Consider the following 23,702-nt stretch of genomic DNA (forward strand, 5'->3'; position numbering starts at 1 on the left):
TAATTTACATAAAAAATACATAAAAAACGTTTAGGTTAAGAATTAATGCATTGGATGAACCCGCACCGACAAATGATGATGACAAGGGCTGTTTTTTATTTTTAAAAGTCAATTTTTTTGGTTCAAATCGAACTTAATTCAAAATCCTCTGATTAATTTCTCAAATACACACCATTTCCTGCATCCTCTCTTCAGAAATCTCGCTAAGGTTTCACAAAACAGTTTTTGCGCAACAAATCTCGCTACTGATTGGACGACAAAGAAGAAGCTGGACAAAATCAAAGACATATGAAAGATGTGATGCTAGAGGTAAAGGGAATACCACAAATCTCTGGAACCAGTGATAACAATAGTTTTAAGTAAAATTGTTTTGAAACCGAAATATCTCTAAATGAATTGATATTGAATCAAATTGAGACCCTGTGAATTGTAATTTAATCAATTCAAGAAATCGGTAGCAATACCCCGTCCTACTGTTTCAATTCAAGATATGTTTGGTGCTTTACCAAGCCCATTACAGCTTAATGACTTTTATAATACCTGTTAGGTGCTAATTCTTTGTAATGAACATCAGATGAAAACAGTTGGTATATTGTACTGTGAGTTGAAACCTATGATTTAACAACATAAAACATTGCTGTCCTGGGTCAACCAAATTGTTTTGGGCATTATTGCGCTTTAGTATTACAGAAGAGTAACAGCAATGTAGTCATAGATGTCGTCTGTGTACCGTGGAGTTGAATTTGTTCACAACAAAGTGGCTCTGAATGGTTGCCTGGCTACACCAGGCTACAAAACAATGGTAGCGCAGCAACAAGCAGCTGAAATTAGGTTCTTCAGACCCATTGTAGTTCGGACGTCCAGTGCGAGCTGCACCTGCACATCGAAAGGGGCTAGTTGAGATGGTTTTGGGCATCTGGTTGCCCAAGACAGAAGAGGTTGGAGGGAATGGCCAGCTTAGAGGGGACCGCAGGGTTTCGGTAAAGGGATTATACATGCTGCCTGGGGCGGCACAATGGTGTAACACTGATTCCTCGCAGCAAGAAGATTTTGGGATCGTACCTGCCGGCCGGCTGGGTCCTTTCTGTTTATTGTTTGCATGTTCTCCGAGTGCCTGCTTGGATTTTCTCTAGGTACTCCAGGTGCTCCACGGTCGACTGGATGTGAATGACTGTTTTTCTCTTTATGTTTATGTTAGCACTGTGATAGACTGGCAACCTGTCCAGGGTGTACCCTGCTTCTCGCTCAATGACAGCTGGTACTGCCTTCAGCCCCCCTGCGACCCTCTAGGGGACAAGCAGTTACAGATAATGAATGGCTTGGAGGCATCATGAGGAAAATGGATTGGGTTGCCGGGGAGAGGGACATCAGGAATTCCCTGCTTAGCCTGTTACCACCATACCCTGACGTTGGAGAAGCCAATGAAGATGGATGGTTTGGTGTGTATAACAGGAAGGAGTCACATATTACGAAAGGGTCTAAACAGGCACTTAAACACAATGTGTATTTCTTTGTTGTTATGGATATATTCTTAAAAAACGGTCAGGAGTTCACGGATGCTGCATCCTTCCTCAAGTCGTCGATGTACTTGTACGGCAGCTTTATCTCATAACTCAGACTGGACAAGAATTTGGCTTCAGCTATCCTCCAGCGGAGCAGCCATGATTTCAACCCAGCTCATTGTAGCTGTGATGTGAACCAGCTTTCACAGGCTCCAATCCAGAGGCCAGACTCGAGCCTCTGGAGCATCAGCAGCTGTGGTGCAAATGGACAGACCGTCAGTCTGCAAACAGCCTTAAACTTCCAAACTTCTCAAACTCCACGCGGTTTCTTTGTTTGTATTTACCCAGGCTGGCGGTGGATGTGTCTGAAAGCTCATGTATAAAACAACACCATCTGTTTTTGAGACTGACCAGCTGTAGAGAGAAAAGTGCGACAGATGATGCGGTGATAATTTATATATATTCGGAAAGTCATTAGCGCTAATGACACACTGTAACTGTACAAGTACGACTCAACCCGGCTTTACAGTCTGACTGAATGACGATAAAAAGAAAAGTGGAGCAAACGAAAATTTTCTGGATGTAAGACATTAAATTGTTTTTTAAATAAATATCAGCCTGGATCTTGATCCCGAGGACTTAACCAAGTGGGAATGTAAATAAGTAACTGCACATGAGATGTCGAGTGATTTCCAGATGTTTGTCCAAAAAAAAGGAAGCAATAACATTAGTGATATTTTCATTTGGGGATTTATACTGCATTTGGTACTGATCCAAATCACAGAGAAGGAGAAGGAGGAGAACAAGAACAAGAACAAGAACAAGAACAAAGCTCATGAATAAAACAACACCAACAAGATCTTTTGTTTCAAACTTTCAAAAAGCTTGTTTGAACAAATGGATGTTTGGTTGTCCTTCCTGAAAACTCGTCACCTTATGTTAACCGTCATGGAGCAAACATGCTCAGAATCGGGCCAGAATCATTCAAATACCTTATTTCAGAGGGAAAAATGTTCTTGTAGGACATTTGAGTTGCATGCCAATTTGTTTCTTCTCTGTTATGGTTGAAACACGCCCGTTAAAGAAATTCAGATGACGTGTTCCCAGACTCATATTCTGACAGGAATTTGGACTGGAGGGGTTATAGTTCCTGTGTGAAGAGACTGACAAGGGCGCCAGGGTAAATAACTGCCAGATTAACCCTGATCTGTCTTTGCTGCTTTAAAATAAATGGTCAGCTGGTGTCAGCGGTCTGTGTGGTGGTCAGTGTGACATATTCCTGATACCTTGCAGGTCAAAGAGTGAGCTAGCGTCAGTGGCTTTCTCAGAAGGTGCCTGGGTGATTGGTCGCAAGAAGGAGCGGTATCCCTTCAAAATGGCAGCCATGAAGCGCAGAAAGGCTTCCTGGATCTCCAGCTCCAGCGTGTGGAGACTCTTCCCGCAGCTTAGCTCTGACGAATCGCTCATACTCAGCTCCAGCAGCCCATCGGGCCTGTACTGACCTGAAGGTAGAAGAGAGAAGCACATTTTAGCAGCTGTCACTTCATATATGCACCTTTAGGTCATCACCTTCAAGTGAGGCTGATGATAAAAATCCAGCTATGATTTAAATGCATGTACTGAAAAGCCTGTGGACCGCTGTGACTATTTAAAGTATAGCAAATGGGGATTAGTATTACATAATTAGAGCAAATAAACTTGAGTTGAGTTGCTTTTCCAAAGGTCCAAGAGGCTTAAATGTCTCAACTAAAACCTCTGGCATGCATCTCAATACTCAGCTCTTCTGGCAGCGACTGGGTATATTTTCAACCTCAATGAATCAGAAAATTCATTTATTCAGTGTCTGTAGCTTTGAAAGCGCCAGGTCTCAGAGTGAGTGCGTTTATCGAACAGTAGCAAAAGTTCACAATAGCACCCCACCAGAGCATACGGGTAATGAGGATATTATGCTGTGATGGGATTAGTGCTGGCCTTCAGTTTGTTGGATGGAGAGCACAACAACGCAGACTGAAGGGAGAGAAAATATTAACGGCAACAGAATCAAAGAGCTGATGAATGAATATAATATACCCTGTGGAAACCTTCATTATACATGTTTAATTAATATTTTCCATTACACAAAAGACCTGTTGACAAAAACAGAACATAATGTGAGGTGATTAATTCTCTTGATTTGCTGTCTGACAGTAAAAAAAAACAACACTTAAGTACATGTTTATAGAAAAGCTTTACCACACAAGCTTTTCGAAATTAAATGAACAAAATCAAACGACTGACACTTGATTCAGTACTCACCATCAGCCAGCTGCTGGTACAGATTGCTCAGCACATTCATTAGGTTTTTACAGGCTTTTTTTGGCAGGATCTTCCACGTGAGGGCTCGCTTGTCTTCATTGCTGGAAAAGCAGAAGCATAGATTGAAGTATGGCGAGTACAGTGGGCCAAAACCAACACGGACAGCGGTCAGGCAAGGGGGGAGTTCAGACCACCCGAACGCTGTCTGGTTGGTAATGAGGCCAAAAAAATTATGTGAACCATTACTGACTGAACCCGACACACCAGAAAATTGCATTCTCTTCGTGTTAAAACAAGCCTGACACTACAAAAATATCTATTTCCCCGCAATCTCTAGGAAAATGACCCAGGCAATAAACTTAAAACGTACGACCTGTCAGCTACGCAGACTGGAAAAAAATATGCAGCAAAGGACTCAAGTTGTTGACTCAGATTTTTTTTTATATATCATTCAGGATGGGGTTTAAACAAATCCATATTCCAGTTGAAATCTTCATTCAAAAGCCATTGCCATTCCCAGCATCTTCTCTTTAAATTTCCCTGTGGTCTCATGAGACTGGAGTCCATGTTTGAGGGAGATCCAAAACAAGACAAGAGTCCCAACTCCAACATAAACACCAAAAATCCCACAAACCATTTGTGAAAATTGCTTTCATAACTTGTTTTGAAACTGAAATATGTCCAAATTGAATCCTTGTAAATCAAAATCTAATCAGTTCAGGAAATCAGTAGTAACAGCCAGCTCTAATATAATTAGAACGAAAGGAAAAGTTTCAGATATTGTGCTCACTGGAAGATGGTGTTTGTGTCCAGGTCCACGCAGCTCACGTCGGGCGGGGGGTCGTAAAGGTCAAAGTAGCGGGAGTCCACTCCGACGATGAACGGGCAAGGGGCGCTCAACACGTCAGCCAATGCCAGGGGGCACAGAGGAATATATGGGCACGGCCAGTGGAACGGAAAGATCATCTGAGTAGGAGGACAGCACATCAAAATAAGTTGCCACCCATGTCCCTTATCTCATTATCCGTGGTGATTTGGTTCTTCTGGTGGTTTTAAGCATTTTTTTCTGTGCATGGGTCAATGACTCTGCACTCAAACAGCTGCTAATTTTATAACACAGCCTTCGTGATTGAAAAGAGGCAGGACAAACAGCTGCCTCTGCAATTATTACACATCACTATAGGGCCCCAGGTGAAGCTAGTCCTGTACAAATAGGACCTAACTGTAAGTAAACATCAGACCCACTGGGAATTTGATATAAGAAATAAAAGTTGAAAAAAACTCAGAGAGGTCAGAGAGAAGCCGCTCTGGACAGCCAGGTCCAGTAACTTACAGACACCAGGGCCTCGGTGACGCTGGTCAGTACGGCCGGTCGTAACGAGTGGACCAGGATTTTATGTTCAGTGACAGCGAACACCAGCAGAGTGACTGCGTTCTCTGGTCCGAGGTTCTGAAGCAGCGTGGAAAATCGACCTCCGCTATGGAAAACACAAACATGGAAAAATTTTATTTCAACTAAAATCAGTGCTGGACACATTTCTAAGAGGAACTGCAGGAACAGTCTCTCAGACTTCTTTGCAATCTCACTGCTTTGTGAATCGTATAGCAGAGACAGTATGTTTATTCCCAATAGCATAAAGAGAGAAGTGTTCTGCAGAAAATATGATTTTATATTTCAACAAATCTGTCTTAAAAGTCTTCAGTAACTTCAGGTTTGAGACAAATGTGTTGAGTGAAAAAGTCTGGCACCTGAAAAAAAACAACATACTCTGTGAGTTTTTGAAGTGAGAAGCCGTGAACAGACATCTTTCCCCAAATGTTAATGCAATTGTCGAGTGGTGACAAACGCTCTGCCTCTTTAAATCTCATGGTAACATTAAACAACCATGGCTGAGGATCTAAAAATGAACCTAATAGATGCGACAAAGCACAGAAGGCTATAAAAAGATATCAAAGGGCTCGCAGTTTGGGGTTTCCACTGTTTGAAATGTCGTTAAGAAACAGCAATTAGGGGGAACTTTGGAAGTCTAGAAGAGATTGGGAAGAGGAAGAAAACTTTTGGATAAAACTGCACATCTTTAGGGGGAAAAGGGAAAAGCTTAATCTCCCACATGGCTGCATGGAAACTGCAGGGAGGTTTATCTTAGACGGGAGTGGTGACGCATCGCTCAGCTCTGCTCATCTCTGTTTGATGCACAGACTGGGTCAACACGGAAAAGGCTTTATGAAGAAGTGTTACCTCTGACCTCATAATCCTAAAAGGTCTGTTTGGAGAAACCTGGGAGCAGCATTTGATGAAAATACACGTCATAAATGGTAAAGTAATAAGGTGCAAATAGTCTACTTTGGGCTTGTGTGGCAACCAGTGGCACTGAATACTGCATGAATAGAAGGAAGAATGGATTTGACTATATATTAGCAAACTCTGGATGGAAGCAAAAGGTCATAAGCTTCTAAAACAGACTTCGATCTCAACCATTAAGTACTTCAATAAACACAAGATTGAGCTTTTAGAGCGACTCGCACACAGACCCCTGACCTGCACATAATTATAAATCTGTGAGGAGATCCTTAACAAGCTGGGTGAAGTTTAAGCGATCTGCAAGAAAGAAAGCCTGAAAATAGAAAGGTGCTGCGCTGGCTACAAAAGTCTTCCGCAATATGTGATATCTGCCAAAGTGCTTCAACATCCCACGTCTGTTGGTTGGGGTGGGCAAACTTTTGCACAGAAATGTCATCCTTTAAAATCCAGGAACAAACTTTTACCAAGAAATCTTTTCGCAGAGCTGCTCTTACCTGAGCGGCAACGGAGAAGACACTGGCTGGCTCAGCATCAGGCTGTCATGAGGGGAAAGCTGAAGACAAAAGCAAGAGATAAATAAATAAATAAATAAATAAATGGCTGTGCTGAGATGTTTAAATATTCATCCATAATGGAGGACTGAAACTACTGCAACTCCACAGGTAATCCAAGACACCTTCAAAAAACAACACTACTTTCAGCAGCATAACAGAGTTGGGAGCATGCAACATGACAGGGAGCGGTTTACTCTTGCATTTAAAATTTACCTGCACAAGGATGCGAGGCCTCTGAGAGGAAGGGAAGGGAACTTTGTGCATAAAGTGAGAGATGTGCCTGAGAGGAAGAAGCAGAGGAAGAAGAAGAAGAATAGGGGGGTGATGTGAGGCCAAAAATAACATCAGTGTGTGCCGAATAGTCCCTCAGTGCAATCTTCTTGAGTTATGAGCAGCAGTAAATCATGAAGAGCATAAATCTTCTACTACACATTATATGACCGGCAGAATTTCACACAACACAACCCTAACTCAGTGATATTGTTATTTCTTATGCCTTCTGTGTATACACAGGAAAAAAGTCACTCTCTTTCCAAACTTCTATATAGAAACATCATACATATAGCAAGGAACACTAAATAATAATAATAACAACAATAATAATATGTCAGTTTAGCAGATCATAAAACAAAATGAAGAAAAAACACTGACTCACTTCTCAATGGGCTGAGCATGAGGGCCAGAGATGGAGTAGCGGTAGAGGAATGTGAGGAACTTGCGGAAGGCGTCAAAGAAGGGCCAGTGGGACAGCAGGCAGATACACTTGTTGGTGTAAACCGACCGTGAGCTGTTTGTAGTGGTGTTGGTGCTGGCAGCAGCGGCGGCCGTGTTGGAGGAAGAGGGTTTGTGTGGGTCTGGGTTGAGGAGACCGAGCTGGGAGAGCTGCTGATTGGTCAGACACTCCTGTGGGTAGAGCTCATAGAACTGAATGGCAGCACCGTAAACCTGGAACAGGAGACATGGAAGCATAGCTCACCATCCGCAGTGCATTCAAGTTAATTAACACTAAATATCAAACATTTATCGCAGATTATAGAGGATTAAAAACAGGATCAAGTTACCCAACACAACTTTCAAGCTCAAATAATCAAACTTCATGTAACTGGAAGATTAAACATGTTCAGTGTGACGGTGGGTCTATAGATTGGCAATAAAACAACTTTTTGTATTTTGGTATTATATTACTTTTAGAAAGAAATGTACACAAATAATCAGAATAAAAAAAACTCATGTAGCCACCTCAGTCAGAACAGACAGACCAGATCAGAAGGAATGATTTTGTTTCTCTCTGTCTGGACTAAATCCATTCATTCTGCGGATGTTTACCTCAAGTGGGGTAAACACTGGGCTTGTGTGATGAGTTTTCAGGGGGGACATGGGACATTTGGTAGCAATCAGATGTTCAAACAAGTGTTTGAAAAGATGAACAAAGCAAGAATCAATGTGGATCTATGCAAGTGGGAGCAAGTTCAAAGCCTAATCTGATGACTTAAACTGCTTGTATTATCTTATCAACAACCAAAACCCAAATATTCTCATTTAAATCATTTAAACTTTTAATACCTCAAGCCAGCAAATGTTTTATATTTTGGTTCGAAAAAAGTCACCACCTTCCAACTAATCAGGTATTAGCCATTGTTCTTATCTACAGTACAGTCGTGTTTATTCACTCACCCTCTAGAGGCCTTAGTCCCCCTATAGCCCTTTGAGTTATTGGGGCCCACCCAGCACTTGTTCCAATTAGAAAAGATGTACAAGAACACACATGCAAAACGTAACTGAAACCTCTAGTCACTGTTTAACAGTGATGACCTGTCCTACTAATAATGAAAAGAAGCAGACAGTTCAGAAGCCTCTCAATCGTCCCTGCATTCTTTAAAAGAAGGAAACGTCAATACACATAGAAATAAAGTGGGTATAGTGTTTAACCTTCATTGAACGTTAATGCCACCAGTGCCAACTGAGGGCTAAACAAAGAGTGGTTAGAGGAGCCAGTGTCAGCACCAGGCCAAATAAATCCCCTCTGTTCCCTGAAACCTTACCCCTATCAACACAGATTAAAGCAAACTTATCAGCGGTGCAGCCCGTGTGAGTCAGTTTTTAACTTAAGCCATGTTGAAATCTTGCATTAACATCCATCCTAATCGCAAGTGGCCAGCTTTAAGTACCCGTGGTCACACCTGCCATTAAAATGTATCTCCACAAGCCTCCCTATCTCCCTAGCCAGCACCTCGGTCTCATTCTTGCACTGTGTGTTTAAATAAACACAGACATCATTTGGACAGCAGACTATTGTAACAGCTGCAGTCTCTAAGGAATCGCTAACTCTGTATCAGAACCACTAATAGCTTGTTGTGTGTGCGTCATGACTTGGGAAGATGATACATATTTTTCAAACAAGCTGTGAAGTCTCTCTGTCTCACATTACTTTTTATTTCCACCCTGACGTTGGTTGTTTTGGAAACCAACATAAAGAACTGATTATAATGAGCCCTAGAAGCTTCCATACGCACCGTAATCTCCTGTAATAAATGTATTGTATAATAATACAATACATTTTTTACAAAATACGTAACTTAACTACCTCAACATGATCGCATCAATAATTAACCACATATGGAAACATTACTTAATCAGTAATATACACAGCGTACTCATTACATGATTTCGCTCATTATTTATTGTTTATATTCATTTATTTATTATTTAGTTAGTTAACCTCACATTAATAATGAACAGATGTCACTTATGATGTGATGATTTATAATGAGTTCCCTGTATTAAAAGGGCGACCATTGTCACCAGATCACCATCCAATAGAACATCTTTGGGACGCAGTGGAACAGGAGATTCACATCATGGACGTGCAACCAACAAACTGAAGCAACTGGGTGATGCTCCGGTGTCAACATGAACCAAACTCTCTAAGGATTGTTTCCAGCACCTTGCTGAATCTATGCCATGAAGAATTAAGAATTAAGTCAGTAAACACACAATGTTTACTGCTGTGTGTGTCCCACCCCCCTTCCCCCCCTTCCCCCCTCTTCCCCCCTCTTCTTGTGAGTATCTCTGGCCTGGAGTTGTGCGTTTCCTGTGGAGCTCTATACTACATCTGTTGTCGTGGTCTCATCAGCCTGCCCAGTCTTCATGGAATCCTGCAGTTATCCACTCCTACCTGAATGAACAATTCTCCAACCTGCCTATGATTCCTCTTACATTTTCAAACTGTCATGTAACATCATCAGTTTATATCATAAGATTCCACATGTACACTTTAGTCAGATATGTGTATCTATGACAGATGTATGTTTATCTTGCTGTTCTCTTCTCTTCTCTCTTTGCTGTTCTCTTCTCTCTTTCTTCTGTCTGTACCCGGCTGGCCTTAGGCAGATGGGTCCCTCCATATGAGCTGGGTTCTGCTCGAGGTTTCTTCCTGTTAAAAGGGAGTTTTTCCTTGCCACCGTTGCCTTCAGGCTTGCTCTGGGGGTTTCAGGCCGGGTTTTTGTAAAGCGTCTTGAGACGATTTGTATTGTTATTGACGCTATATAAATAAAATTGAATTGAATTGAATTGAATTGAGTTCTGAATCTGACAGCTATAGTTCCAAACAAACACACGATCAGTTTACAAACTCTTACTTGTAAGATTACATTTCAAAGCAGCATATAAAGGCATTCAAATTAGCTCCACCTCAATCATCTGCAGCAGTAAAATGCTGTTTACACACTGATGCACGGGTAATAAAAGTCCAGTAGCATATGTATAATTATGTAACACTGATAGGGGCCATTCTACATAATGAGAAGAGCTATGAAGGCCAAATCGTACTTTAGGGAGTGTGTTTGGTCAAAAAGTGACTCCTCAGTTAGACATGGAGTCTGCAAACTGCCAGATCCCTGCTGAGTCTCCCTCTAACCTTGGCCAGTAAAAGTCAAAATCAGCTTACACGCTGTCCTCACCGAGCATTCTCCTTGCATGTGTTATAGCAGGGTCTCCACGCACACATTTACACACCAGTAAACACAGACCCTTGACTCAGCAGCAGCAGGGTTTGGAACTAGAGATTGCTGCTGACCTTATTCTGCAAAGTCGCTGCTATTGAACCTCAGCAGGCATTGGATGTTATTTGTTTTCTGTCCAGACTGTGTTTCACCACAGAATTCACTGAAATGTGTCAAGCAAGAGTTTCATCTCAAATGGAAAAACGTGAGCCTCTTTCAGCACGTCAGGGAATAGTTTGTGTTTAGCAAAGTGAGGTTTATTAGGTTTCTCCAGCTGTTTTGGTGACATTTGGACAAATCTTTACAGTATATCCGAGGTATAATGTATGAAAAGAAGTCTTAAACTTAAAACTTAGAAATCAGAACAGGGCAATGACAAGATAGGTAATAATATTCCTCAAAGAGAAACTTTGTCTCCCGTGCTTTGCTACAAGATCTGTTGCAGCAGTATTTCCATGGCCTCCTCACACATGGTTATTTGAGTAATTTGATCGCAAGTAGCATAAGGTACAGTTGAGTGACGACACCCAGGATGTATTGAGGATGCATTTAAGTGATCCGATCTCAGACAACATTTGGAGGTGGTCTGGGATGCATTTGACCTCTTCCCTTTGGTAGTGTGAACACACAACAAGTCCTGGGTCACATTAAAGACTACCTACTCAACATGGATGCTCTTGTTTATGCAGAATTTTGCCCTTATTCGTTCAGAAAATAAAACACAATGGCGAATATAAATGGTCACCTCAAAAAGATAAAAAATAACTGTAAGTTTGATCATTAGTAATGAAAGCATTTGAAAATATTTTGACATTGTAGCGGTTAACTAAGTGAATTATAAACAAATCTAGGCAATTATCAAATAATTCAATTATTGAATCTGAGTACAGTGTGCATGATTCCATCATACAAAACATATCAGTATCATATCAGTGATGTCAGGGTGGAGATCAAAGTTGGAGTGCAAATGCTTTCAGTAAGTGAGAGTGTCTTCAAAATGCGACCCCAAGTCTTCATGTCGTGATGTACACACAACAAACAGCTTTTCGTGGTTCTGATTCAAAAGTAGCTAGAGATCCATTAGAGACAGACTTTTTTTATCTAGTTACTTGTGATCGGATCATGGAGAATGCATTCAAATAGCCAAGTCTGTTGACATGTACCCTATCAGGAGAAAATGTCCTGATAGGATGTTGTCTTAACCAAGACATTTAACTGTACATGCAGAAATATCATTCTAAATTTAGATGCTGCAGTGTCTAAAAAAAGCTATTAGCCTGATCTGAGCCACCTCAATCAATTTAATATGTTCCTGTATGAGTTACTAAATGTTTGTTGCTTATATCACTCGGGTTAAAGCTACACAGAGAGCAGATCAAGACTTAAATAACCTATATCTAGTAGATGTTTACAAGCCATAACATCCTGCTTTCATTCAGAGTGATTCCGTCAGCAGATGTTAGCTGCTAGCATGCATGTAAACTATGTGTGTGCATTGCAGCGAGTGGGTGATTCAAAGAGACAGAGCATACATTGCTGTTACGGATTACTCCAGCAGTCTAAAGCAGTCTAAAACCAGCAGTAACAACTCAATATTACTTTTTTACTGTTTTATCGGTTATTTTATTGAGAAAGTTTGTCCTAAAAGTTTTTCAACAGACAATGGCAACATAGATGACCCACTTTTCCTTCTGGCATGCAGCATGTTGGGGTTTTCCTTTGCCCCACTATTGTGTGTTTGTCTGTGGTCGTGTCAGCTGTGTAGATGACAGTTAAAGCCTGTTATGTGGTCCAACAGTTAACACACTGGCACCCTCTTGTATCTGATGCTGCCAAGACGTTTGTTAGTGGAATAGAGCAGTGAATCTATCCACTCATCCATCTTACCTTCTCTCCAGAGGCTCCAGTGAGGACGAAGGTGGAAAAAACAGGGAGGGAGTATTTGGTGTTAGCTGGCCAGCACTCAATCGTGGCCCCCATGGGAAGGCAGAAGAGAGGGACGGACTCTGGCAGAGGGAACGACTCGTAGTCCTCCTCTGGATATCTGCTGAATAAACCTTGTAGGAAAAAAACAAACAAAGTGAGAACTCAATTTCCAGAGGAGCTAAGGGCAACCTCCTCCATTGACAACCAATTAGAAGCTAATGTGGATGCAAAACTGCCTTTCCAATTAACTTAAAACGAAACAAAACAAGTTCAGTGAACTATAATTACACTGATAAAGTCCTACTTTGTTGAGTCAGTGTGTCACTAGAAACTAGCCTGGCTTTGTAAGAAGCAACTGATTCTTAATGAACAGACCTTTGGGACATTAATCACTGTCAGCGGACATGCAGAGGAAACAGTGATTTTATTTAGTCTTGACTGGCTACAAGCATCCCTGTACTGGCGTGGGGTCTCTCCAGGTACTTCGGCTTCCTGCCACCATCCAAAGACATGCTGGTTAGGTTAATTGGTGATTCTAAATATGGCGTAGTTGTGAATGTGAATGGTTGTCTGGTTCTCTGTGTTAGCCCAGCGACAGACTGGCGACCTGACCTGTTCCACCCTCCGGAGGAAAAGCGGTTACAGAAAATGAATGAATGAATGGGTACAGGATGGTACATTACATTACACAAACAACTTCTGGAAAATAGAGGAACAGTGTTGAAAGGGCACGCAGAAGGTCCTTCTTGTTTTTTAATCTTCATCTCATTAGAACATTCTGTTGAATAAATATTACCACAACAACATGGTCGTCTAGAATGAATAAATTATAGACCAAGTGATCAGCATCAAGAGAGGTCTTCTTAGGCTCCCAGCTCATAGCAGCCAGCAACAAACCTTGTCAAATGTATGATTAGGGCTTGACTGGAGACCAAACAGATATGAATTTAGTAGTAAAAAGTGGGACCCCTTCCTGTTGACCTTCGTACAAATTACTCTACTGCTGTTATGGCCACAAGGGTTGTCTCTCTCTCTCTGTTGTCTTTTGAATGAGGCTGTTTTTCTCTCCCCTTTCCAGGTAGCTGCTAGAAGAAGCATGCTGGGTTCAAGAAGCTATAAATCAGGCCACAAGGGCTTATCGCTCTCTCTCTCTCTCAGTCGCCTAACTGATTAATTCAGATTTATACAACTTACTCGTATATTAATCCTTATGCAGACATGCCAAACCTACTGAAATACTGACTGTGACAACTCAATGTAGTATTTAAATGAGTTAAGATATCACAAAAGAGTGTACACCGTAGTTTAAATTAAGATTTAAATTAACAGTCCGGTTCTGACACCATACTGTACACAAATTATCAGTTTATTATAGTACGCTGTTCATTCACAATATTTCATTCATGCATGAAAACTAAACTTATCTTGCTCGAATTGTCACATTTGTCCATAAACATAATCTCAAATCTTGATTCCGGAGGGCCAATCGTCTTCTCCCCGAAATAAACCTCATTTCTGTGAGCTGACTCACCTCACGGCATTACTAAGAAACAGATAGGATCGCTCCATTCACAGTCTGCTGCATATTCAAGGCATGTACAGCAAAACAACAGCCAGCCGGTCTGTGGCTGAGCCAAACACGGCCACACTGAGCCAACAGCGTTATCAGAAAATGAAAATCTTCTCTCAGTGTTTTTGGCACTGAAGCGTCAGACAGATTTAATAATCTCTGTGTTACAATTAAATATATGCTAACCAATTAAACCCTTTAACGGGAGTAAACATTGGCATGCAGAGGCTTATGTCATCACTCCACTTCTGAAGCATCCACATGCTTCAACAAGCCTGAACTTGCAGGCGTGATTGTAGCCGAATGCCCTTGCGCTGAGGACCTTCCTCTCTAGAGACAATACTACAACAGCATAACAACACACAGCAAGTATAGAAACAACCAATATGTGTAATGAACTTTCAACATGAACTGTGGACCATTTTTAGTACAAGTGGGCCAATTCATTGTCAATACAACCCCAGGTAACTTTCTATATTATTCAGATTGTTCAGTTTTTCTTCCATGGGGACGATAATTATGGACAGAACTGATTACTTTCTGAAAGGCAGAAAGTACTTACAGACAACATGGTATCTGGTATCTCCAAGGTTCACACCAGTATTTGGATTTGTGTGTGCTGGTAGTTACGTGATTAAGACGGCTTACCTGCTTTGTAGGCTATTGTGTTGGTTTTAGCCACAGACTTCTTATAACACAGGTAGACAGAGGAGCCCCACTGAAAATAAACAGAGAAAAACGTTAAAACCTGGCATGTTGTCTTTACGAATAATACGCACCGTCCTTAAGCTAATTACAAGTTAAATTTATTTCCATGTAGAGTTCTGAACAGACTTGTCAGAACATGGAGTATTTTAGTGTTTTGTAGCCAGCTATGACGAACAATGATTAAGGCATTAATGCTCGGCACAGTTAGTGCGCCCAAAAATTTTGATTTAAAATTCTGAATAAAGTTAAATAAGGCCTGTGTTCAAAGTGTGAAAGCGAGAAATCTATGTATGGTGGCCAAAAAGTATTTACACCGCTCAAAATTTTCAACATTTCTGCGTAAAAATGATTCAAAACAGCAGATTTCCACACAAACGCTAAAAGCAGACAGAGAGCCCAATCAAACGAAAACAGAAATATTATACTTGTACATTTATTTATTCAAGAAAATGAATCCTTTGCACATATCCGTGAGTTGCAAAAGTAAGTGAACCCTTGTTTTCAGTATCTGACCTCCTTGTGCAGCAATAACTTTAGCCATTTCCTCAGTACAGAACCACTTCAGTTCTGAGGTGTTGGCAGGTTTCTTCACATGAACTGTTTGCTTCAGGTGATTCCATAACATTTCTATTGGATCAAGGTCGGTACTTCGAGTTGACCGATGACCAAAACAAAACATTCATTTTGTTTAACCATTCTTCTGTAGAATGACTTTTGTGCTTGGGCTCTTTGTCTTGCTGCACGACCCAGTTTATCTTAAGATTCTGCTGACAGACGGATGTCCCAGCATTTTCATTTAGAATTCGCTGGTATAATTCAGAATTCATTGGTCCATCAACGATGGCAGGGCTTCCTGGCCCAGATGCAGCAAAACAGGTCCATACAAGGACATTAAGACCTCCATGTTTGATGGACAGGATGAAGTTCTGATGCTGGAATGCAGTGTGGTTTCATTTCCAAACATAACACCTCTAATTTAAACCCAACAGTTTTGTTTTGGTTTAATCTGCTCACAAAAAACATTCTCATTTTCCTGAATCAACACTAGCATAATATTTCCGTTTCACTTGTTTGACTGGGCTCCCTTTGTATACTTTCAGGACTTCTGTTGATGTTTTCAGTCATTTTATGCAGAAATGTAGAAAACGCTGAAGGGTGCAAATACTTTTAAGCAGCACTGGATGTCTACTTATTGTTGGTTAAATGGACTTTGATTTCTGATTTCCTGAATGTTTAATATAAGCCTTGGCAGAAGACTCTGAATTCCTGATCGCTGGACTCACTTTTTCAACACAACACCAAGGAGAAATTTTCTAAATGATCTTTACTGGCAAGGGCTAGCAGGTTTTTTTCTTTGTACATTTTATAGAGAGCATTTGCTTTTATTATTCAAAGACAATTAGCAAGCTGGCAAGAAATGAAGTGAGAGAGAGAGTTGTGCAATGACTGCTGCTGTCCCAAACATCAAGGCCACTGGGATTTTGATGCCAAAAAAAAAAGAAAAGAAATTGGCCTGCAATGGCTGCCTGTAAAATAAACAAACTTACTATACACTGTCAATGTAGTTTTAAGATTAAGATTTTATACAAAAAATCACATGATAGCATCTTACAGGAAACACGTTTCAGATAATATGTTTTTAGTTGTTACATTCACTGAAAACAGAACTAATCTCTAAACTTTTAAGGGCTGTTTTGGGCGCACAGAGCGATTATTATTGATTTTATTCCCAAGACAGTCATGACTCCAATTCTATAATTATGGTATCAGAGCTTTGTTTGTTTGGTCCACATGGGGTACACATCAGATGAGTGTCCATGAGGGACAGAAACACGGAGGTAGCAAACAAGAGTCAAGTGCCAGAATCAATGGTCCGATTCCGTCTTCCTTCTTCTCCTTCCTCCATTATATTTCAGGCAGATTTGATGCTCCACAGCAGGCTGAACCATTTTGTCAATAAAGTTCTATAGTGACTGATGTTTCGGGCCATTTAAACACATTTTATGTAGCGTCCATGTAAACAGTTAAGCTGGAATCTCTGATCTGAATGATTGATCAGGCTGAAGAAATACTATCCATGTAAATGTAGCCAGAATTAGTATATTCATAATAGATTATTTAAGTGCATTTTCCTGTCATTACTTCTGCTTTAGTTGATTTTTTTATGAGGACTAAGGAATTGAACTTGTCAGTGCAGCCATATAATTGATATTATTAATCACACTTTTCAAATATTACCCCTCCAAGAGTTAAGATAAAAACATCTAATCCAAACTACACTCAGAGGCGTGCATTTAGCAACTAAACCATTAGCATATTAAGCGAAGCAACGATGCATCTAATAAATAAACACTGTGATAATTAGTCAGTTCTTTTTGGCAACTAAAACGAAGGAGGCTCACATAGCTTTGATGAATTATTAAAATCAGCTCCACGGTTCCCCCATTAGTCAGACTAAAATATTAGTGTAGCAAGATCTCATCTCTGTCAGTCTGAAATGATTTTAAGACAGGCACACACACTGACACATGCACACAGCGTCATGGAGGGGGTTGCCTGTTCTAGGAAAGCCAAATGTAGAACGAGCTGACACAGCAGTAATTTGGAGGGTGGGAGACAGAGAGAGAGGACATCGAAAAGAATATGACAGGAAAGTAGATCAAGCAAAAAAACACAGAAGCAGAGACAATTTGAGAAACTAAACTATATAAAAAAAGAAAAAACATAAGTGTTAAAAAAAACTTCCTGAGGCAATTTAGGATGGTTGTGCATAACTAGACGCATTCGCCAAAAGGAAAAGTCTGTTTTTCCTTGTCTGGCCAACACAACTTCACAATACCGTATGTTTCAGCACAAAAGACAAAGAGATGCTATTCCGAGGACTAGGCTGCGATTTCTTTACATTTTTTCTTGGCACAAAGCCATCGTGTGTTGCTCCCAAATTTCAACAACTGAAGACACTTTAAAAGGAGTGGTGGAGGATTTGAGGAAAGTGATTTGAGGATTCAAGACTTCTGACTTAAGAATGTCTTCATATTTCAAAGTCTGACAAGCCCCCTGGCATCATCAGCAATAACCTGCTCAATTTAAAATGTTCCAAGAAAAGATTATGGCGCGTTAGTTCCAAGAAATTGTCAAGTTTTTCTGTTTCTCTTTTTTCTATTTTTAATGATTCTATTTAACAACTACATCAACAGGAGATTGAGTAATTCAATTGTGGCATATGTATAGACTATGCAGGGTTGAAAAATTAAGTTAATACAGAAGAGACTCAGAAAACTTTAATTTAAGGCAAATGTTAGCAGCATGATTTGCAAAAACAAGGCACTCAGACGATATCGACAAAAACTAAGCCACAGAGAAGCTGTAGTTCCTCTAATGACCACTAGATGCTGGGTCCAAAAATGAGTGAATCCACATAGACCTCCATGTCACAGCGTTCATGTTTACAGCAGAAATAATCTGCTAAATAGCTAATTTCTCCATTTGTGACAACTCTACAGGGGTGAAACGCACTCTTTTAAATGAGATCAAGGTTCCAAGTTATGTATAATTAAGGACGTAGCTGGTTTGAGTGACAGTGTGTCGCAACAATGAGTTAGCTGGGGCCAGCCACTGCGAAGAGAGCAACAGCCAGAGAATTCAAAACCACTCTTCAATGGGTAACAGAGGATTAGTCTCTCTTTAGATGCAGAAATGGACTATATGTTAATTCAAGGATTTTGTGAATCAATACCTGATCTTTCAAATGAAGATCGATTTGAATCACAAAATATATATATATTTTTTTCCATCTTTTGGAACTGCAGGAAATATCTAGACTCAACCAGGAAATCACCCAAAAAAAAAAAAAAAGTAAATTGTGAAAAGCAACTCTGTCACAATGATTGAACACTATAGCCTCCTAGGCATCGGTATCTGACTCACCATGCTGCTGTTAAGATTCTTCTCCACCTTGCAGAAGGTATGCGGGGGCGTCTCACCCTTGCTCGGGATGATGATGCAGATGTCGGTGACAGCCAGAGCGGCGTGCTGCTGGCTCTCAGGCGCCCGGCGGTAGGTGACATAGATGCGCTGTGAGGAATTACCACTGATGTTGGCCGGGCGGCCAGAGGGTGTGGTCTGGATGAGGTGGCAGCCCTGCTTCAGTCGCTCCTTCCACTCGTACAGCACACTGTGGGAGGAGGCCAACAAAACACCACATCAGTGTGCAGTTATAACTGATCGATGTAGTTTATTATCTCACTGGGCCGATAAGGTGGAGCTCCACATTTAAATCTAACATTGGGCATTTTTCCCAGCTTTTAGTGGCTGACAAAACGGGGTTGATTTGTCAGCCTTGTACCTCATAACATTCAAAGGAGCATTTGATGCAATTTATGAAAAACCAATAAGAGATTTATGAGCTGGCAGTAAGACTTCAGCCTCCGGGCCAGTTTGACCTCAATGACTTTGGCTGCTCTCACGAGAGTACCATCAAGTTGTGTTGAGTTGCTGTTTTTGACACACCAGTGGAGACACAAATTGATTCTCCTCCTTCGCGTACATGGATGGATTTTGTTTCTTTGTGACAAAATAACTGCAGGTGGTGGTAAAAGATTGGCAGTTCGGCAGCAATATTTCTTGCACTTTCCACATCAGGCAACACACTAGCACACGGAACAGACAACAATCCAATACCGGGCGTAACATCCAAACCCAAACTGACGGTAAGCTCTACTCATTAAATAAAAATACACATTTTCTTTTAGTAGAAGGGCTTTGTTGAGGAAGGCAAGTGATGGACAGAAAGTTGGACGGGTGTGTATGTCACTGTATTTAGAAGCAGCACAAAATCGATACGTTATTCCTGCACTCCCTGTATATCCACAGTCTTCTTCTTATTCAGTTAGGACCATCAATTTGGGACACAATTCTTGTTATTGCTACTTAAAGTGCAGACTCCCAGCTATACTTCAAGTATTCAAACATAAATATTATATGAAACATGTAGGAACTGCAGCCATGCTTCAGATCACGAGCCAGTCCAAGCCTTCTCATTTTCTTCCCGTCACTGTAAGTTGATCTTAGTTTCATCTGGCCAAAGAATGCTGTTCCAGGTGAAAAGCCAATTCTGGTCTTTCTATTCTTGAGGGTTATGAATATGAATGGTGTGCAGAATGCATTTGCTCTCATAAGGTCTTCCCTTTATGGTGGATGATGATATGCCTACCTCCCAGAGAGTGTTCTTCACTTGGCTGGATTTATTTCCTTTGATCCCTGAGATCATCCACCACCACTATTTCCCATGGACTACCGAGCATTTTTGTGCCACTGAGCTCACCCGTGATTCGCTTTTTATCAGAATTCACCAAACTATTCATTTATTCACTCCCATACTCTTGGAATCTCTCTGATCAATCTGCTCTGTTTTTGCTGCCAGTGTCAGGATTCAAAGAAATCTCTGAGCAATGCGAAGTGGGCGGGTACCAAGTTGAACTAATCTTGATTTTGGATCAACATGATTGAGGCTATAACCGAAGGGAGCAACTGATTAGGTTAATTGACGCATGATGCAAGCACTGAGTCCCTAAATGAAATGTTTAACTGATAATGGGCTTGGAGCGTCAGGTGAACCCAGATGGAGCAGTGGTGTTGTTCACATTATAGAGCGAGGGTGACGGCAAGAAGAGCAAGCTTCCTGCCTACACCAGGAATATTTTTAGACATTTGAGGAGGAAAAAGAGGGATAGCAACAAGAGCCTAGAACTACACTTGTGACCGACTGTCAGCTGCAAAGCCTGTTTCACTAGCACTGAGAGATCCTGAATGCATATTGTGGGTTTACAGCAACAGTTTCCAAATAAAAATGTCACAGTTGGAATCAAGTCAATCAAATTAATTAATAAAGAAATAACAAAGGACTCCATATTTAAGAGTTTTAATTTGCTAAACCCTTCAAGACTTTTGAATGTAAATATTACAAAGTAACACAGAGTCTACACTTTTGTTTTGGTTAACAGCTCAAATGATAAAAATTAACTGACTGTATCGCGACCATGCTTTCACCTGGAACACGATTTGACCTAAACAGTCCACTTTCAATCATGACATATTTCACCAAGACCAAACCACTTAGAGGACTCAGAGGTGTGCAGCAGTGGCAGTATTTTTAAACATCCCACTTTGTACTTTCGTTATACACTTATCCTCTATTACAGCTTCAAGCGAACTTGACAGGCATTTTGTGGCACTAAAGAACTGAAAGTGGTCGACAATTGGATTTCACACTATGTCTTTCTATTGCTCGCAAATTTTTCTGCTGGCGAGCTGCTGACACTTTTTTTTGTCGGGGCATTCTCTCTGGCCCCCAGAGCAGTGCATTTGACATCGTTTTTCTTTATTGACAGAATCGACCACTTCTGTAGAATTTCAAACTGCCCTTTGTGTTTGCTGAATTAGACCTTGAACAGACCTCTCCAAACAGCCGGAGGTTAGAGGTTTGCACAAGATTTTTAAGAGAATCTCATCTTTATTTAAACAGAAGTGGCTAACTTCCATGAGCCATGGAGCATGGAGCCAATTCTCCTCATATTCCCTCCTTGTCCTCGTAAAAGACCATTTTCACAGAACAGATTTTGACACGTCTAAGCAGAAAAGCAGAGCTGTAATTAATAATATTGATTGTTTTCATTTAGAAGAGCCAGGTCTAGTGTCATCCATGGTCATTCAATGGAGAGGCTTCTTGGAATAATTAACATGGCGATTGTTAATAATAATAGTTTCACCTGGACTTTTCCTGCTATGTATGTTTCCAAAATGTCTCCTGAATGAACTCAAACTGTCACAGATGATATTAACTGTTCCCATTGCAGGCTGAGCAAAGATTCCCTAATATAGGGAGCAATAAGTAAAAATGCATTTAAAGGATGGCTACAGCTGCTCACCCACGCACTCAGCTTCCCATTAGTCCTACAAGTGTCTGAGAAGTGCAGCCCCTCTGGGATATCAGCACACTAAAGCTGCTGATACTGTCTGAGCACTGGCTCTGTGTCAGTGCCTGATAAGCACTGCACTCTTGTTGTGTCAGAGGCCAGCGTGAGCCTCTTTAGCATTGTCACCACCTGCCTCTGTCAGCTATAGGTGTGCGAGGACTGAACAAACAGCATTCACACGGTTCAAAAGACGCTGCTGAGGAGGACACCTGTAGCAGTGCTTCACTTCCTTTTGTTGCAAAATGCCAATGAGGAACGGCTGCAAGGCAGACAAAAAAACTGCCACTGTGGAAAACTGCTGCACGGGAGGATTTTCAGGTAGAGCAGAGCACTTTCTACAGTTAATAGCTCTTCTGCTTTTCTGGACTACATTACTTCACCTTATTCACAATAACAAAGAGAAGCAGGCCACCGTTTTTTATGTTAAGTAGGAGGATGACAGTTATATAAACAACGAAAACAATGCAGAGAGCTGCCGATAATCCTTAGCCTTGCATATTCAGACTCAATTTTTAATGGGGCGATTAAACTGATACAGAGAAATAAATAGACATAACAAATTCAACTCCAGATGATGTGAACGGCCACGTCGCTGTAACCCTTCTTTCCATCACTACATAAAGCCCACCCAAAAGATTTAATTGGCCTGGCAGATATTTACGGGAGCATAATCAGTTCCCAACCGAGCGGCTTGAGGCCAACGTTCTACTGCAAAATTTTGTGGGCGGCTACAAGACAAATAATGCTGTACATTTTAGGTCCGCTCAGACCGCTGCATGTCATTAAAGTAATCCTTTTAAGTTGTCTAGAAAATGCTGTGAAACTGAAATGTAAGCAAAATATAACACATTCTACAGTCGAAGCAGAAGATGGTGCTGCAGTTTAAGCATGCAAATGTAAAATGAATTGCAATCAGCCCTAGTTTCACTTTCACTTCTTTTCTCTTGTTGACATTTGTGGTATTTAGTCTAATATCCTAACTGGATGGATATCCTTGAAATCTGGTACACGCATTTATCTCTTTCTGGATGCACTGTTAAAACTTGATCCCTTTATTTCACATTTAGTTTCATCATCCATCCATTCATTCATTTTCTGCAGCTTGCCTCCCCTCATCCAGATGAGATGACACAGGGTCTTAGTCTGGCGCCTCCGCTCCCATCCCAAAGGTTAATTTATTCATTTTAATTTTGTTTTACCAAATACCTGCAAATGAAATTATATCAGCCTTTACTGTAATTTGTATTTTGTGCTTAATAAAGACATTTTTATCAATTTAACTTGAAGTCAACATGCAAAACTAAGATGGTTAAAAATAGTAAAGACTGTAGCTCCTAAACATCAGCGTGTGAGCAGGGTTTTTGTGAGCATGTTAACATGCTGACTCCACCATTTAGTGCTACCTTGTTTGAATACTAAACAAACTTTAGAAGATAAAACTCTTTTAGAGCTTACCCCAGGTCAATGAGCGGTGGTTTGTCACAGCCTCGTCTGTAGCACAGGAAGATCTGGGGCGCCATGAGGCCTCCATTGTTAAGATCAGCCGACTGGCCAGTTGGTGTTGTCTCTATGCACGTGTACCCTGGCGGTACCTCCTCGCCCAGCGAACGGATCACCACCGCCACGTCGGTGATGGGCGCTTTAGGCTTGGCCGTCTTGTGGCAGACATCATCAAAGTGGATCTCCTGGTCCAACGGCTTGGACGAATCTGTCAGACCGGCCACCACAAAGTAGTCGGCTACACGAGGGCCTTTGTCCTCCATCATTTCCCATCCCCGCCAACTGCCATTAGAGGGACAGAGGAAGAGACACACACAGAGAGAAAGAGAGACAGACAGGGGAGATTAATTTTCATTGTGGTAGCAGGTAC

General features: G+C 41.0%; 1 protein-coding gene across 1 annotated transcript in view; it reads right to left on the reverse strand.

The window, feature by feature from the left end:
- LOC311485391 (C-myc promoter-binding protein-like) overlaps positions 1-23,634 on the reverse strand; it is a 55,721-nt gene extending 32,087 nt beyond the window's left edge. The window contains exons 1-11 of the mRNA XM_084540759.1: positions 23,288-23,634; positions 18,786-19,032; positions 14,799-14,868; positions 12,542-12,711; positions 7,309-7,598; positions 6,867-6,933; positions 6,594-6,652; positions 5,131-5,275; positions 4,588-4,763; positions 3,798-3,898; positions 2,789-3,004 (exon numbers count right to left, since the gene is read on the reverse strand). Of these exons, the coding sequence (XP_084396885.1) occupies positions 2,789-3,004; positions 3,798-3,898; positions 4,588-4,763; positions 5,131-5,275; positions 6,594-6,652; positions 6,867-6,933; positions 7,309-7,598; positions 12,542-12,711; positions 14,799-14,868; positions 18,786-19,032; positions 23,288-23,598 (1,852 nt within the window). The 5' untranslated portion in view covers positions 23,599-23,634. The remainder of the gene's footprint in view (positions 1-2,788; positions 3,005-3,797; positions 3,899-4,587; positions 4,764-5,130; positions 5,276-6,593; positions 6,653-6,866; positions 6,934-7,308; positions 7,599-12,541; positions 12,712-14,798; positions 14,869-18,785; positions 19,033-23,287) is intronic.
- Between the last annotated feature and the right edge of the window lie 68 nt (positions 23,635-23,702).

The sequence above is a fragment of the Chelon labrosus genome (genome assembly GCF_963514085.1).
Source record: "Chelon labrosus genome assembly, chromosome: 3".
Lineage (NCBI taxonomy): Eukaryota > Metazoa > Chordata > Actinopteri > Mugiliformes > Mugilidae > Chelon > Chelon labrosus.